Raw genomic sequence first — 17,987 nt, 5'->3', positions numbered from 1 at the left:
ACAGTACACCCACTGATGTAAATTTGTTTTATGCAAAAAAATGTTCTTACCCAAGGATCAGGATGCAGGAGAACTGATAATTCCTTTGATTCATTTTAAATAGATTCCCAGTGAGAACAATTGTGAAAACCCGTGTTCTTAAAAGTGAGTTCATCATCATAGCAGCAATCCAGTTCAATCATCAAAAATCTTAATGCGTAGACACAACAGTATGCAATGGGATCCACCCACGATCCGTGGCAACGTCACCTCAGTGCTTTTGTGTCGTATTTTGCTTCTACAGAATTTATACTCAACTTCAAATCTTGCCCTTGCCTTCTCAATATACAGATGCCACCTGTCTGCTACCCTCCTCTGCTACTCCTGCTTCCAAACCAATGGCTGTATTCCAACTTCCAATTCCTGCTCCTATTTACTCTTCCCCACTTCTAGTATAACCCTTCACAGTTCAGTTCTATGCCATGGCAAGTAAGCTCCACCAACATCACAATCTGTCTTCAAAGCTGCTCTGTTATCTCACTTACTTCTCAGCTTACTGAGAACCTTCTACTCAACTGAAATCTTTACCCAACATAGAGAAATACACATGTTCTTCACCTGCTGTCTCCATTTCTCCAGTTCCAATTTTCCTCTGCCATCACACTCACTGTGGCTACATTTAATCACTCCCGCCATTTCTCAAGGAGCAGAAGAGGGATAAATTCACAAGATCTCTATCCTTGATTCCTACCTCCTCTCTTTCCACAGCTGGTTAACATTGCCCACAAGTTTCAGCACGCATTTTCCATAGAGATTGAAGTTTTATCTTTCCAGAACTGATCTCTTACCAATGACTCCAAAATCTTAACCATCCTCAGTCAACTCTTGTGAGTTACCAATTCAAGTCCCATACAGCTTGAACAGCCCTTAGATTTCACATTCATCATAACGGAGACCCAGCATCAAAAGTTGTAATACAGGCATCTTTGACACAAATCATTTTCTCAGTCTTGTGTCCCAGACCCATCTCTAGCCCTTCCATGCAGTACATAAGGCACAGACAGCATTTTCTATCAGCTGGTCCAGCTAACGCTCTCAGAACTTGGAAGCGTCTATCAGTTTCCCAAGATTTCACTGGTGTTTCTTTTATTTAAAAAACAAAAACTTGTGATGAGTAAAAATTATGTTTCAAGCCTATCCTTCTAACCACATCATCTTTCTGTAGCTGTCTTGTTAAGCACAATTTATCACTCTTCCCTTTCCCACTGCAACATGGGGTCTCCTTCCTATCGTTTTTCGCTCAGTATTAAGTAACTGATGCTGAAATGGTCCTTTACACCAGCTTCTGTTCCCTGTGTAGTGAGCAGATGTTCTTATGCTTTCTTCTGTGCTGTTTATCATGCTGATATGCACCAAGAAAGTGACCCACTTTCCATGAACAACTTCCTCTGTCATTCTGGTTACAAAACAGAATACACACAAGGTACCACTAAGCTGAAAAAAAGCTATCGATTAGACAGATGCATCTTGTTTTGTCTATTTAGCCGACCAGCTCAACCCTTACTTCATATCACACTAAGACTGCAAGAGCTCTGCAGCAGTGATGCATTCAGAACTCCTCTGTTACAGTAAGATCCCACAATGCCACAACCAAACACCTTACATACTACAAATACCTTACATACTACAAATACAGAAACAAACTTAAAAATGAGCCTGATACCCTTTGTTCTCTATGAACTTGTTCAGTCTGTCCTAGACACTCCTACTTGAGTTTAGCAAATGCGGTTTCACTCTCCCAGTATAATACTATTACTTATCATTGGGAAAAAGCCATGTAAGAACTACACAAAACCAGAAGACTACAGCTGATGCAGCCTGTTGTGTCTTCGTTTTGGAATTGCCTAGAAAGTTAAGAACTTCCAGCTTCATTCAGAAGCTCCTCACCCTTTTTCTGCAGTCTTACAATTATACCCACACACAGTCACCCATAAAACCAAAAAGCAATGCTTTTGATCTTCAGCTAGTATCTCTAAGTATGAAGAACAGGTATGCATTTGGATTCTCTTTGACAATTATTTTCATAGAGATAATACATACATCTTGTTCAAACAATCCCTATGCTACCCCAAGATATAAAACACCACTGTTTGAAAAGAATTAAATCCCACAGCCTAAACTAGGCCATAAAAATCCCACAACTGCCTTACACCCAGGTTAATTTACTAACTCAGATAACACAGTACAAGGTGATGTTTCAGGCTAACACGACCCAGTATTTGGATGTGTGTCCTGATACCCAGCTCTCTGAAAACTGAATTATTCAAGCTATCAGAAAAGTGCTAAGAGGTGAAAAACCATCCCTTTGGTGATGAGTCAAGCCAGTAATCACAACCCTGAACTAAAAACGCTCAGAGAAAAAGTTACAAGGTTACAAGTTATCAATTGCATCATGCAAGTTCGTTTGCATGGAATTCATGCCACTACATACATCTTGCATTAGTTAAAGCTGTAGCAATTCTAGTCGCACATTTCAAGCACCAAGCCTGAATTGAATTTTCTTTGCAGCACATATACTGTCCCTTTTTCAGACTACAGACTTTATTAGAGGAAGCTTTAAGCAATTATATCTCAAAAGAAACCAGACTACGAAGTTATAAACACAAAACTGTTTTAATTAAGACTATATAAAGGCATATTCTTGATTCGAGTAATTTATTTTTACTGTGACATTTCAGAACAAACAAATCCCAAGTAAATCTCTGATGTTGACTATTATACATAAGTCTCAGAAAAGCAGTAAGATTTAACCACCTCACTTTCATATACTCAGAAGGAATCTTTAAAGCAAGTCTAACAAACAAGTTATTCACCAGCTCGCTTTGTCTCAATAATTACTCACCTTAAATTGAAACTACGCTTTTTAAATGTAGATTTCCTGAAGAATTTATATGTACTATCACAAGTACATTGCAATAAAAGAATCAAACACATTTCTATTCTTCACTGCATTTATCATTGCTTCTTTTTAACATCTTTTCCCCCTGTTCTTGTGTACAGGGTGAGAAATAAATGAGTACGGTTTCCATATTTCTGAACGCATCTTCTCACAACTAATCCATACCAAACAGTGTAGGCCAAAGTTTAGTGCTCAGTCATGGCTGTTGACTGCACTGGTACAATGCACAAAAGCAGCGTAACCAGTACAGACTTGTAGAATACAAAAAGGAGTAAAGCCAGACTGCATACTTGCAAAACCAACGCCATGCTCCTTCATACACTTGTTTTGAATCTGAAGACAACTGCTTCCCAGTGATGTGCAGAAGAATTCACACAATTGGTAGCAGGTCTCTAATGCTAAAAACATCAGATGATTCTTCTTCAGGCTGTTAAGCAGCACTAAATGAACACATTTCATTGTAGATAAATATAAGATCTTCCTTCAGTTCCATCATGCCCACGTGCATGCAATGGCTTAAAGGGGGAAAAGAACCTCACAGATGTTTTCTCTCAGGACTTTTACAACTGTTGCTTTTGTCCTCTTCAGAAAACAAGCTGACAGCCAGCATTCCACAGGATTTGGATTATTTCAGAAACCTACACCTGCTTGGTACTCATTTGCAGAAGCAAAACTTGCAACGCCATTGCTCTGTGCTACTCCAAGAGAAGACCCCTCAGCATGAAGGGCAGATTCAGAAGGTGAAGCCTCTTACTACAACCACACGCAGGCTTTTGGGATAGCAGAGAAATAAGCCAGTAGTTTTCTTAGAGGAAGGAAAGAGCAACCATCATCAAGTATTTAAATACACCCAACTAAGCAAGACAGGTCTGCAGATTATAATGAAAGGCATAGTAGTAGCTCACTGGAAGGCTTCCAGAGCTCCAGAAAAACAAAACCTGATGAAACAAGGGCAATTTAGAAGGTCACTTGCATAAACACACGAGCAACCCATGGACTCAAATGGAGGATCAGAACCCACTTTGTTCCATCAGAAGCCATGGTGCTAAACCTCCGCCAGCTCTGCAGGCTTTATCTTTACAGAAGCTGTTTGTTGTTTGTCACAACATTGGAATGCTGCCTTTTACATTCAGACTGCTCCTTTGAAAGCCAGCAGCAGTTGGGATTTGGATAAATTAGTTAAAGAGAAGGGCAATAAGCATGTGGCTACAGAAGGTAAAATGGCTATAGCCAAACAGGGACAAGTTAAAGGACTACGAGGTTGTGCTACAAACAAAACTATTTAATTTAAAAGGAGATCTGTACAAACAAAACTATTCAAAAGGAAATCTGTCCAAGTGCAATATTTATCATCATGAGCTAAAGGGACACAGCCTGAAGTTACAGAAATATATAAAACATGCCTCTTGTGATGTTTTATAGTGGAAAATGTAATTTGGCACTCGCTACAGAATGAGTTCAACATCCCTGCATCATTATCTGTTGGCTTGATTCCTAAATTGCTACATCTGGAGGAACAGCAAGGGATCTTGTTGTTGCTCTTTGATGCAAATAATTCCACAAAAGGACTGCCAAGGCACAAGTTACAGCATAAGAGACTTCAGAGCACAGTGATAACTTAAGGTATGCCAACAAGTTCTTGCCAAGTACATTTCGTCATTAGCTAACAGAGTTTAAATGAAACTATTTTTATTTTTTCCAGAGTAAGGCTTTGAAATTTCATGTTGCCCCACTGTTTAGAAGACTCCAGGCCACATGTTATCAGATATAAAGATATTTCAGTACATAAAACTACCACTGTTTAAGGCAGGAGGCAGAAACCTGAAAGGCTCCGTGCACTCATCAGTTGATGCTGGACTTCCCTAAGCCCCTCACAGGGGTCATTACTTTCTTTTCTTTGAACTGTCTTCTCACCTTGCTAAATTACTATGCTCTGATTTGTTACAGGCCTACTGAATGAGAGTCCTCGCCATCTATCAGCCATGAAGAGAAGCAAACTCTGAGACTTCTTCAGAACATCCAAGGATACTTGCTGGCTTCGCTGAAGATACTCAATTTCTGTTCCTCAATGCTTTTTGTCTGTAAATCTTTGAATGATAAACCTCATTCATTACTGCCTGCCTAATTTCAGTGGAATTTATCTATAGCACCGGGAGCAAAACAAGTCAGCAGGCACATCAATTTTGTTCTGATTCAAAAGAAAAATAAGTTGCTAATGTATTTAAGAAACTAGCAAATGCCTGCTGCATCTAAGCATGTTAACAATCATTTGAGCTTCTTAATGGGAACTCCTTGAAAACGCATGATGCTCGCATTTCCAGTGTTCTTCACATCTCCAGCCCAGCATCCTCCAAACCAAAAGGTTCAGAGTTAAGCAGGGAATGCAGTACAGGATGAGTTGTGGCCCTGAGGCTCCTGTGGAAAGGAATGGAGGAATCACTGTGGTACTGCAGCCACATCTCATTCAACCCCACACTGAGAGCTCTAAATCTTTCCAATCTGTCACAGTATCCCGTACATCAGACATTAGAAGCATGAACAGCTTGAAACAACAGTTCTACAACATTAACCGCCTATTTTGTTTACTCAGCTGGAGAGACAGAAACAACACATTCAAAAAACACTGTTAAACATTCTGCTTTCCAAACCATTAAGGAAGATACGTTACTGAAAAACAATACAACTCCAGTTCCTGTAAGGTTCACTGTAAACTCAGGTGAACTTACAATAAATTAGGAACAAAACCAAATTAATCCAAGGTGACTCGCATTCAGAGATCATTTCATTGAATAAAGAAACTTTCCATTTGAATCAGAAGAAAGCTACAAAAAAAGAAAGTTAAAGAAAAAGGAGTCTGTAACATTCTTGGGAGGCAGAAGATATGGGGAAAAGTCTTATTTAAGATTTCTGTGTTTTGAGATCAGCAGTACTTTGATTTCCTTTCAAAGGCAACTCACGACAACGCAAGGCAAAGCTGAAGAAGAACAAAGTCATGCACAACATTTGGGGTTACTTGTCCTGAAAGAACACTTAACGTAAAAACCAGCATGCAACAGAAGAGTCACACAGAACTTGTATCACAGAATGGACTGTTCTCAAATTATTAAAAATATTTTGGCCAAGGCCAGGGAAAGGGAGGTGCTGATGTTTCTACAATCTTGTGTTCGACCTTGTCAACAGCTACTGCAAAGTCATCCAAAAAGCACTGAATTCCAGAAAAGCTTGTCTCCTATGCAGCTGTTCCATCAACCTCATCAGATAATTACAGAATACGTAATTGCACTTTTTCATTTAATAAGTTTTCTAATAAATAAATCCACACCACATGACAAAGCTAACTGAGTAGAAGAAAGAAATAAAAGGATCTCAAGGGGAGACATTTGTCTTTTGTCAGTTAATAAAGGCAGCTTGTGGCCAACCCAGCAACACTTTCATTTTACAAACACCTATGAAATCTACAGACTCGCACCCATACATAAAGTTACAATCAGAAGCAGCACTCCTCTCTTACTTTCCATAGAGCACAGTGAGAACAAACTGCCACGGCTTTCTTCCACTGAGGGGAAACCATTAACAAAATACTGATTGTTTCACAGATTGCTCTCAGGGAACACCAGCCATTCAATCTGTGATGTAATGTTATCTGGCTTGGCAAAAACGTAAGGAGTGAAAGAAGAACATACCCTTTGGGATTCAACAGGCAGCCCGCAGAGTTCTCCTTCCATCATCAGAGTGGAAATTGCATAGAATAGAAATTAACTCTTTCTAGTACCTATCTACAGATTTTGCACAGGAGGTTTAAAAACTCACAGCTGCTCTATTTTGCTGCCAGATCCCCCACTTTGGCTGAATTAAAACAAATAAAAGCAAGCATGCAAAGATTTCCTACCCTTCCTCACCCCCCTGCCCAAGAAACTCCAACTGAACTTATACAAGTTCTTAAATACTCAGATATTTGTTACACAAAAGAAACCCATCACGGAAAGATTTCACTTACAAACACTCTGAGCCATGATAAGAAATCAGTGCTCAGCACTTTGCGCTTTCTTCTAAACCTGATTTCACAGCAAATAACAAAAAGCAAAGTCATCCCACCTTCTTTTTTATCACTCTGTCCCTTGTCCGCTTTTTAGAGTTACGTCCAGTCTTTTCCAGTAGCCAGGATTTCTCTTTTGGTGTCTTTATAATATTCTGAAGAACCATTCTTAAAATATTCTTCATGTGGACAGTTACAGCAGTGATTAAATATACTGTGCAGATCTAAAACCTACAACAGTTCCTGTGCAACAGCTACAGTGAAAAACTACTTAAATGGAGTATTTTCGGTCTGCTGGCATCCGAATTCAAGCAGCAATGACGAGCAGTGATAAGATGTTCCAAAGAAACAAGACAGGCCACAGTTGTGACAGGAACAAGATAGCCTAGATCAAGTTTCCCCTAATTAGGCAAGGTTGCAGTAGGGGAGTTCTGCTATCCTCTCATTGTGCAATAGTCATCTTTGTTTAATATTATAATGACAAACATTAAATATTCATCTTAAATAAATTTACATATAAGGCTCTGTCTGTCTCAGAAGAGACAAGTGATTTCTCTGCTGCAGAGGGCAAGGAGATGAGCAAAAGTTCCAAGAGCAAAGCATTCCAACAACTCCCAGAGACTTCCACAATACATCTCCTTAAATCAGTAAAATGATTTAAGAAGACCAATCAGCTTAAAGAAAACAACAAAACCCATTATGCACTTCAATATAGTATTTTTAGGCATAAGTACTACTCCGTTCTTGGCAAACTCTTCCTTCTTGCTGGACGTAATTCAAGCAGTCGAGAATACAAAATGGTAAACTGTGGTCTGACTGCCTCTTCATGTCAAGGGACAGGGAGTGTTTATCATCATTCCTGTCAACACCATACAGGATCCTGAGTGGGGGACAGCAAGATGGCACCAGCTTAGCTCTTACTCTGCAATTGCACAAGCAAAGCATATTCCCCAGCTCAATTCATTCCCTTAATAGAGAAAATGAAGAGAGAGCAAGCCAGTGACCCAGGGGGAAAGAACAAAACAAAAAAGCACACACAACAGAACTTAACCCATCTCTCTTACAGCAGAGAGATGTTACATTTTCTGAGCAACCTTGTACGTATTAACTGCAGGAAGGGATGAGCAATAGATCCTCAGCACAATTTGCAATCCACAGAACTGTGGCATTACCCTTCCCAACAAGCAGCAGAAGGAAGAAAAAACGAGTAAGATTCCATATTTAGCCTGCCTCAACATTCAGAAACAGCGCTGTCCTTCCTTAACACATTTTGTTAGAAATGCAAACATTCTGATCCTGTGCAGCCTTCCTTCCTCCTCAGCAAACAAGTGTCACGTAGATAGCTTCACTGGGAATAGAACGAGTAGAAGCATTTCAGACATTTGGAATGCAACAATGAAACATTAACCTATGAAAGACTGAGGGCATTTGAGATAAATGAGAATCTAGAGGATATTCATTAAAAGGGAAGGGTTGTTTTGCTTTTGAAAGGGCAAAAAATAAAATCAAAACTGGTTGCTCTCCAAAAACAGATCGTATCTTTATCTGCCAGAAAAACAAACCATCATATGAATAAATATTTGAGAGACAAAGCAGGGCCCGTATTAACACACTGTGCCCCTCCTCCAACTATTGCTACGCACTGAATGTTTCTGAACAGCAACAGCAAAATTGCCAAAACTTATGAATGCTGCACTTGCAATAGAAGGCTTAATATACATGATGTGCTTCAGGAGTACACAGGGAGGTCTAGACCTAAAGTCTACCACAACTGTGAATAACTGGGACCTTTTCAAAGAGGAGTATGAACTAGAAAACATGCATCACTGCATTTCCCTCTTCTTTTATCCTGTTACTCCCCACTTCTGAAATAACTGAAAACACCTGTAGTTACTTGCTAAATCAGATAAATAATGAGCAATACATCCCAGTGCAGCTCCTTCCTTTTTCTCCTGCAGTTCTTCAGTGTACTGTCTCCAAATTCAGGATCTGACCCAGCACAGTTACCTGGCTGACTGATCCATAACTGCTACTTCTAGGTAGGTAATTATGAATCTAAGAAAGACAGAGAGAACGATAAGGACACCACAGCCATATCTGGTTGCCTCATATCATCAGCCTCAAAATCTTAAATTCAACAAACAAGGAGATTTTTTTGACCAAAAAACACGAAGAGGTTTTGAGTGTTCTAAATGAAGACAAAGCTTTCCATTAACACGAATCATCACCTTATATACAACTGCAGGTACAATGAGAGATCCAAGAGGATCCCTGTGTACCAACATTCACATTCAGAAAACTACACACCCACTCAATTCCTGCTCAATAGGAAAGTGAAACGCAGGCTATGATCCTACCAAAGCATTTTAACAAAAAGACACTCCTGGCCTCTGAACAACACATGTGATGATGTAGCAAATAGAACAAAATAAGAGTGAAATTCCAGGAAATATACACAATTTTGACAGCAAACACAAAATGGAAAACTATTTAACATAAACCTGTAGACTACAATCAGAGGATGTGAGCAGCTAAGAATGCACAGAAGCAGTGGACAAACACAAAGAACAGCAAGAGTCCAAAAGGAATAAAACTTAGCACCGTGGTTTCACTAACAATTTAAGGCCTACTTGTTTTACTAACTTTGATTCCACTTTGCCTCTCTTTGTCTCAACACTCACATTATGGTGCTCTCTCCTGTGACTGAAGACACCTTTTCTCACAAGAAATCTACAGTATTTAACAAAGCAGAATGACCTGGGTTTCCAGCTGGGGTGGGGAAAGGAAGACAGAAGAACTATAAAGAAATTCAGACAATGAGGATGTTCTCACCCTCAAGCACTGGAAGCAAAGAGGCTGCTGAGACTTCAGAGACTTCAGTGCTTGAAAATATGTGTAGTTTGAGACACAGTAAGAAAAAACTGATCAAAAGCTTCCCCCTACTTCTGAAAGGGTACAGATGAGTACCTCCATACTCCAGATCACAGATGAGTACCTCCATACTCCAGATCACAGATGAGTACCTCCATACTCCAGATCACAGATGAGTACCTCCATACTCCAGATCAAGCTTACTTGTAATTTTCTGCTATCGGTTCTTCAGAGCTCTGAGAGCACAAACCAAATAGCACTTGGTGGCTTTAAGAGGGCCTTCCTTACCAGTGCACTACAACTGCAGATAAGGGGCTGCAATAAGTGGGGGTAACATTGGTTAGGTGAGATGTTAGAAGAGAGCAAGATACAGTGTTTCCAACATAGTATTTTTGTGTCCAGTAAATTAGGTAAAATGGTATCTTAGGAGCCATCCCTTAGAAGGCTTTCTATGGCTGACAGTGCAGTTTACAAACAGCAACAACAAAGATGTAAAAAAAAAAAAAAAAAAAAAAGAAAAGAAAAAAAAAAAATAAAAGAAAAGCTACTAGAAGTCTAAATGCTGGTAAATGTGAAAAGAGGACCAAAATCCCAAAGCATTTATCTTCAGCTAAAAATGAGAAAAGCACATTAGCCGGTATAAATTAACCCAGATATAAGTATCTACGTTGACCCCAGCAAACTGCAGGGGTCCAAAAGAGCAGTTGATAATTCAGAGATCAAATTGACTCAAACCTAGTTCATAACTTTACCTCCTGCCAGCATGACAGAAGTAAGTCCTACTGTTATCCATCATAGGTAACAGAAGTGCTACAGGGCTGCAAGTAACAGACCTTTGGCTCTTTCCATATGAAGCTCTGATTCCTCATCAAAGCAGGTCTTAGTGATGTGGTGGTAACTGACCATAAAAGAGTAACAGTACTCCAAGAAACTGGCCAGAGAAAGAACTGAAAATATTCCTAAGTGACACAGTCTAGTAGACAGCAATCCATGCAATATGATTTTGAAATGATTGCGCTGATGCTGACATGATTAAGTGTAAAGGAGGTCAATCATTACAGATCTTTTTTTCTAGCAGAAAACCATGCTTCTTGCAGTTGATTTTTTCCAAAATTTAGGTAACTCAGGACAACAAAGCATTAAGTGAGGAGATGAAGCATCAGACATGCTGAGACATTCAGAGCTTCACGCAGAGATGAAACGGCGCACAGAGATGTTTCACAGTTTATTTTTATAAGACACTGTTTCAAAACCTCAATGTCTCCCATACAGACTCCCAACAGTTGGGCTGAATAGTAACTAACCCACTTGCGAGCCCATTTGTTCGCCTGTTGAATCATACCAAAGCATTACACTTCCAAAAATTTGCTGTCTTTAGATGCACGGCAGGAAAATCTAACCTCTTCATCAACATATCTGAACAACTCGAACAGTAAGGATGCTGCATGACTGTTTCTAATGAAGCTAAGTATCTAACAGAGATAGCAGTTTTGATGCTGACCACCACATCATCACACAGCATGTGTTCTAGCTATGCTGTTATCTCTACAAAACCCAACCCCAGCAGTCTGAGAAGAATTTTACAGGCATTAATCATACCACAGAAACTTACGAATTCCATCTTCTTACACATCTCCCCCCAAAGGAAGTAACAGAGATTTGATGACCGCTGTCCCTAGCTAAATGAGGTAGACTGAGATCAGGTTTTGATCAACATATTTGTTAGGACTATACAAAATATCCAGATATGCCTTCTGGAGCTTCCCCTCCCCCCAACCCAAGAGGAAACCTTCCAGAAAAGGTTAAAAAAGAAAGTAATACCAACAGGTGCAGCAACTGTCTTGAACCATGTCAGTCAATTTGTGGGAGAGAAGATTAGAAAAGGATTGTCTTAAACATACATCCAAAGCATATCAGCACAATTTAAACCATACCTGTTACTCTACACTAAGACTTGATCCTGCTTGAGAAATTAAACAATAATAATCTTTTTATTTAGGTAAGACTGTACTTGCTGGTTATGGTAATCACTGCTGGTCTCAGACTGCCCTGTTTGGCTGAAAAATCACAACAACATAAACCAATAGAACTGCTGACACCCTTCCGGCAATCTCTGTGTTTCTGCCCTTCCCCATGACAGCTCCAGCACCTCTCTGACCCCACACCGAGGCGGTTTCCGTGTGCTAAGCTGTCAGAAAAGCACCTCCACAAAAAAAAGCAAACAACTTCCTGCTGAGTTAGCAAACAGAAGTGGCACAGCACAGGATGAGACAAGCACAGAGCCAGTGCAGGAGAGGGGCAGCAGGGAGGAAAGGAGCATGGTAGCTCCTGCAGCTGTTACTTCCAACCAGTGAAGATCTGGGCTCAGTTATGCTATGAGTCTTAGAGAACAAGGAAAGAACGGGAAGAAACCAGAAGGAACACAATACTGCAAATGACAGCAAACCAGTGACCTCTACATAAACACCACATTGATGGATTAGGCATGGTTACATATTACAGTTATAGTTTGCATTTGCTTCTAAAGAATTACTCCAGTACCACATATTTCACCAAAAATCCTAAGTCCTTTATTTGCTCCTGTTCCAGGTAACATACATCAAGCACTGTCAGATTCCCAGAGAGATCGCAAAACTGCTATCTCTACAGTCACAATATTACTGCAGTGCAGTGATCTGAAGGTTCATTTCACTGTCCTACTGAACTGGTAAACAGCCAGAAAAGAAAATTTACTATACGATGTTTGTGGTTCCCAACACAACAGAAGAGAATAATCAGGCAGTGCTGACACAGGGAAGAGCCACTTCCCTTCCACCTCCTCTGCTGTCCCTCTCACCCCAGCAGCCTGCTCCTTCCTGAACCAGCACAGACAATGACAGCCACAATACAAGCTAATTTAATGGCCTAGCTTAGCAGGATATTCATATATATGAGCACATATACCCTCAACATCCTTCAAGTGCAATTATTTTTTCCATTTATAGTGACCCGGAATCAGTTACTAAGGAAGGCAAGTACAGTGTGCTCAAAGTATACAGTAGGAAGGAGCAGTGAGGAATAAGGAAGGAGGAAAAGACCACAGCCAGTGGTCACAGGAAACAATGCAGCTCACCTCCATTGTGAAACAGCAGCCCCAAAAGGAATTCAGTATCTCCAACATCCTACTGCCCCATCACGATAAACGCCCACTTTCTACCACAAGCAAGGTTACATGCACCTCTGAGCAACACTGAAGTCAAAGAATAGAGCCACTTGAAATCTAGGTACAGTGCTTGGAAACTCTGATTCAAAGCAACTCTCTGGAAAAAGCAGCTCATATACTCACTTGTCCTTTGATCTGTCACGGAATTTATGCACTGGCATTATTGGTTGTGACCCACAAATCTAATTCTGAAGGACAGCATCCAGCATCTGTTATTGCACAATAAAACTTTATTACTGTCCCTCATTAAAAATTGCTTTCAGAAACTTAAAACACTGAGAGCTCTCCACGGATAGATTCCTTAATACACTGCAGATTCTTACGTGCTTCTGAGTTTAATTGATTCTATTGGCAGATTTCCAAACTACTAGAAAACGTACAATTTGAAGGATTCAAATGTTACAGTATTTATTACTTATAATTTAAGAATCAGCGAGACAAGGGATCCAAAATTGATGGAAAGGATGCTCAGAGAAGTGGCAGAAAGATATTTTAGAAGTATGTTATCTAATAACATCTCCCAGTTCAAGGAAAAAACACCCTCACTTGGCTGGGGTCGAACAAGCCCAAGGTCAACCAGTGTTTCAGGCCAGCACATTCAGTTAGAGGTGAGATATTCTGAGCTATGCTGTGCTAGGAATTACTGCATGGTAATATTAAGCTTTTAATTCAGATAATGTTTAAGAATCGTAAGTTCTAAAAGCAAGTTATGGTACAGAGGCACTCCCAGCGACTCCCCTGTTTATGCAATAATCAGTTTCCTTCTTCAAATCCCTATTCTTGATAATTATTTTTTCGGTCTTTGAAACTGCTTCCTTGAAAACAAGATCTAAAATGCTCTGAATGTTTACGATAGAATAAAGGTGATCTCTGCATTTAGCAGACTCTTCCACAAAGGCACCGTCATTATTCTGTGTATGGACAACCCTTGGCATGATGTGGTCAGCTCCTGTTAGGCAGCACTAAGAGCAAGAATCAAAAGAGTACAGAATGGATTTCATAACACAGTGAGAAGGCCTGCATTTCACACCAGACTTCACTTGTTACATTAACAGAACTTCAACTGGTAGAGCAGCATTTTGTTTTCTAATAAGTCCTCTCCAATGCCTGCACTTGACAACTTCATCTGTGTCAGTTTTGAAGAGAAGCTAACAGACATGAAAATTCCCTCAATATTATCCCATATACTTGTGGATTTTAATGAAACATCTATCAAATCTTTCTAAGTATTCTATTATCAAAGCAGTCTATGAAAAGTACCTTTTCATGGATATGGTGAAGCTCATGAGCTTATTTTTAACCACAGAATAGGCCAGACTTTATTATCCTAATAAAATGGTGACATGATCCAAAAAACATGAACTAGCCTTTAAGCATCACTGCAATAAATAACTCCATTACTAATGGCTGATAAACTTGCAAATTACTCTCTCCAGTCAGTTCAGATTTATTCAGCAAACAAGGATGGTATCAGTACTGCTGGTATTTATATTGCTCTGCATTCATTACAATATATTTTAATCTCAGCATCACTGAGGATTGCTAATATTAAGCTTGTTAAAGCTACGTATCTTCCTTTAGACTGATACAAGGCAGTGACCATTAGTAGTGACCTTTCTAAAGAAGACAACCACATATGCAGATTTGAAACTACTTTGGTTTTAAATTAAGAATAAGCAACGCCCACTGTGCACTTGCTGGAAAAGCTTTTAGACTCAACACATTGTGAGGGCATACTTGGAAAAAAAACAACAAAAACACCACAAAAAAAGAAATACCCTTCTTCATTCACCTGGAAGATGGCTCAGTTTAAACCTAACTCAAGCAGACCCATCTTTGGTTTGTGTTCTATCTATCATGTTATCTGTCTTTGTAGACCAGTAACATATGCAGCAATTAGAAGGATATTAATGCACACTGTAATATTAAGATCCACTTGTGTATTCTCTAGTCTAACATAAAATACGCACCAGGGATTATCTTTCAATAAGAGCTGCAGTTTCACACAAAATTAACCAAAGTGCAGCCCACATCTCATTACTTCTTGGAAGCCCAACTGTGTTCAGAACCAACAATAAACCTAATTTTCTATCTCATAAAAAAAGTAGAGTAAGCAATACGGGCTTGCATGGAAAGGATGCTAAGGAACAGAGGAAGAGATATCCAGGCAGCAAAAGAAATCATAGCTGATAAAGCCTCTCATAAGTAACCCTGTTCCCACATGAAAAACCTACCACTAACAAAATAGAGGATAAGAGGAAAAAGTCACCATTCCATTTGCCATTCCTCAGACATTACTTCATTCTTAAGAACCAACGTACAGAACATTAATAAATTACCAACCCCCAAATGGCCTCAATAAGGTACTTCTAATGCAAGTCACAAAGAAAATGGGAGTTTGTTACTTCCCAAACATTTCATTTCAACTTGTTGACAAAGCTGTAGCAATGCCCACTCGTTACAGTTCAATTCCTGCAGTACTGTAGCCTGTCCTCCTGCTATTATTATACACTTCTGCTAATTACAGAGAAACAAAACACAACAGGATCAAGGAGAAAACAGTCCCTCTGTATGTGAAGTCAAGGAATCCCAGCACAGCTTTTCCCTTTTCAGAATAGGAAAACTCAAGCTTAAAAAAAAAAGAGAAAGCCAACTATATTTGGTCCAGCTCTACAGCCATATGTTCACATCATTCTGATATTATGCACTGATTATTCCAGTAAATGGTTTATTTCCCATCCTTGCAGCCCAGAAATCAAATAGTTGGAGAATAAGAAACTGGAAGACTAATGGCGCTATCAAAGTGTCCATTTAAATATGCATATTCCTGATTACTTTATGACAGACTGTCCATAACAGCACCTAAAAGCACTTCAGAAAAGCAAAATATTTATTATTCCAGGATTCAGACTCAGCAAGCTCTAATCTGCAGCATTACTACCACTGCAGCAGGGTAATTTGTCTTTATTAAAACTCAGCTGTCAGCGTGAAAATGCTTTGAAGTAGGTTTCAAAAACATAATAAAAGTCAGAATCTTATAACACTTTCAAATAACCACAAGCAACTGCTGTACTCCAGCAAGCATGAAGGCAACAGTGAACACTGTCAGAGAGACACTCACCAAGCTGTGAAAAACAGACCAAAAATAAAGAAATCAACAAGCCAATACCACAGACTATCACAGAAAGCCAATCGCTGGAGCACGGAAGTTATGACACTTGCCTCAGACTCGCACACCAGTCAGGAATGGGAAGCAAATACATTTGTTATGACCCAGCCTACCGTTGGCATAGGTTTTCAGTAAGAAGTTTATGAATGTAAAGCACAGCCCAAGCTGCAATGGAAGCTGAGCACGCTGACAGTCACGGCACCATACCACAGAATGGCTTTAGTCGGAAGGAACCGTACAGATCACGCAGTCCCGAGCCCCTGCCATGCTCTGGGTTACCTCTGCAGTCTCAGTTTTGCTTTTACTCGCTGACACCCACCCGTACGCCCGCAGCTTAACGAGCTTAGATGCCGGTTTCCAGCGCACGCAGCTCCTAGCAATCCTCCTCCAGCACCGATAGAGCATTTCGGTACCCAGGCGCGGCAGTCGGGAGGCACACGGCGCTCGTCACAACGCCAGCCGACAAGCACTACCTGCGCCCTTCCATCTGCAATCCCACAGCTGTGCCGAGCCGCGCACTTCCTGCTCGCGGCCGCGGAGCAAAGTTGGAGCGGTGACATTTCCTGAAAGACGTCCCCGCTGCTCTTCCCCGAGCGCCGTTCTGCTGCAATGCCTCGAGCACGGCGCAGGAGCCGTAAATAAAAGCTCTTTTCCTCCCAAGTCGGCGAAAACGCGGGAGCCCTCACCCGAGTGCCTCCCACACGCACAGCCCAGCTCACCCGCGGCCGGACGCCATCGCTCGGCACCGCGCTGCCCTCAGGAGCGGCCCCGGCCGTGGGGTCGACCGTGAGGGGAGGAAAAGGCAACACAACAAAACTGCTGCGTTGAAGGAAAAGCAGCACAGCGGCACAGCGGCACAGCAGCACGCTGCCCGCCCCATACAGCCCCACGCCAGGCCCGAGCGGCGCCGTCAAAGCCCCGCGGCCGCGCACGGCGGCAGGACGGCCCCGTCAGGCGGCGCCGGGGAGCCGCGGCCGGGACCCCTCACGGTGGCGGCCGGCTCCCGTTGGGCCCCCGGGCCGGCAAGGATCAGCGGCCGCGCCCGCGGCCCCGCGCCTCACCGAGCCCCGTCCGGCCCGGCGGCCCCGCAGGAAAGGACGAGGTATCCCAGCGCCAGGCCCGGCCGCTCCCCACTCACCGGCATCATCTCCGCCACCGTCCCTCCGCCGAGACTCCGCCGTGCCGCGCCGCGCCGGGCCTCTCACGCTGCCGCCTCTCAGCGCGGAGGACGCCGCTCACCCTAGCGGCGGTGACAGGTGCTCCCGCGCGGCTCGTTCCCCGCAGCGGGCGGAAGGAAGAGGCGAAGGCGGCGGCCGAGCTCGCGACCCCCTCCTCCTTCTCCTTCCTTCTCCTCAGCGCGGCGACGGCGGCCTCCTGCCCGCCTGCCTCCTTCCCCCGGCGCTTCCTGCTCCGCTCCGCCCGCGCCGCGCCGCCCCGCCAGGGGTTAACCACCGCCACCGCGCCATTGGCCGGGCCGGGAGCGCGGGGGGCGGGGCGAAGGGGGGCGCGTTCACGGGGGAGGACGGGGGTGGGCGGGGTGCGCGAGCGCGCGCGGCGCACGTGAAGGCCGCGGTGGCTGTGAGGGCTGCGCGCGTGCCCGCGGCCCCTTCCCCTCACAGGGTCGCCGCGGCCTGCCTGTTCCCCTGCTGCGATTCTCCCCGCTGCTCCCGGCGCTGCCCCGCCCGACCCCCGGGTGCTGCCGCCTCGCTCCAGGTCCGAAGGAATGGGCATCGGCCCTGTGGGCGGCGCCTGCCCCCGCGTCTCGTTCTAT

General features: G+C 42.4%; 1 protein-coding gene across 2 annotated transcripts in view; it reads right to left on the bottom strand.

The window, feature by feature from the left end:
* The window catches only part of PPP1R13B (protein phosphatase 1 regulatory subunit 13B), a 61,797-nt gene extending 44,254 nt beyond the window's left edge, over window positions 1-17,543 (bottom strand). Inside the window, exon 1 of one of the 2 annotated variants that reach the window (XM_072337459.1) lies at window positions 17,355-17,543. In XM_072337459.1, the coding sequence (XP_072193560.1) occupies window positions 17,355-17,363 (9 nt within the window). In that variant the 5' untranslated portion in view covers window positions 17,364-17,543. The remainder of the gene's footprint in view (window positions 1-17,354) is intronic. The other variant, XM_072337458.1, reaches the window with a different exon arrangement.
* Window positions 17,544-17,987: the final 444 nt, after the last annotated feature.

This window comes from Excalfactoria chinensis, chromosome 5, assembly GCF_039878825.1.
Source record: "Excalfactoria chinensis isolate bCotChi1 chromosome 5, bCotChi1.hap2, whole genome shotgun sequence".
In the NCBI taxonomy this organism is placed as follows: domain Eukaryota; kingdom Metazoa; phylum Chordata; class Aves; order Galliformes; family Phasianidae; genus Excalfactoria; species Excalfactoria chinensis.
The sequence above is the reverse complement of the archived record's forward strand: the minus strand, read 5'-3'. Positions and strand labels throughout refer to the sequence as shown.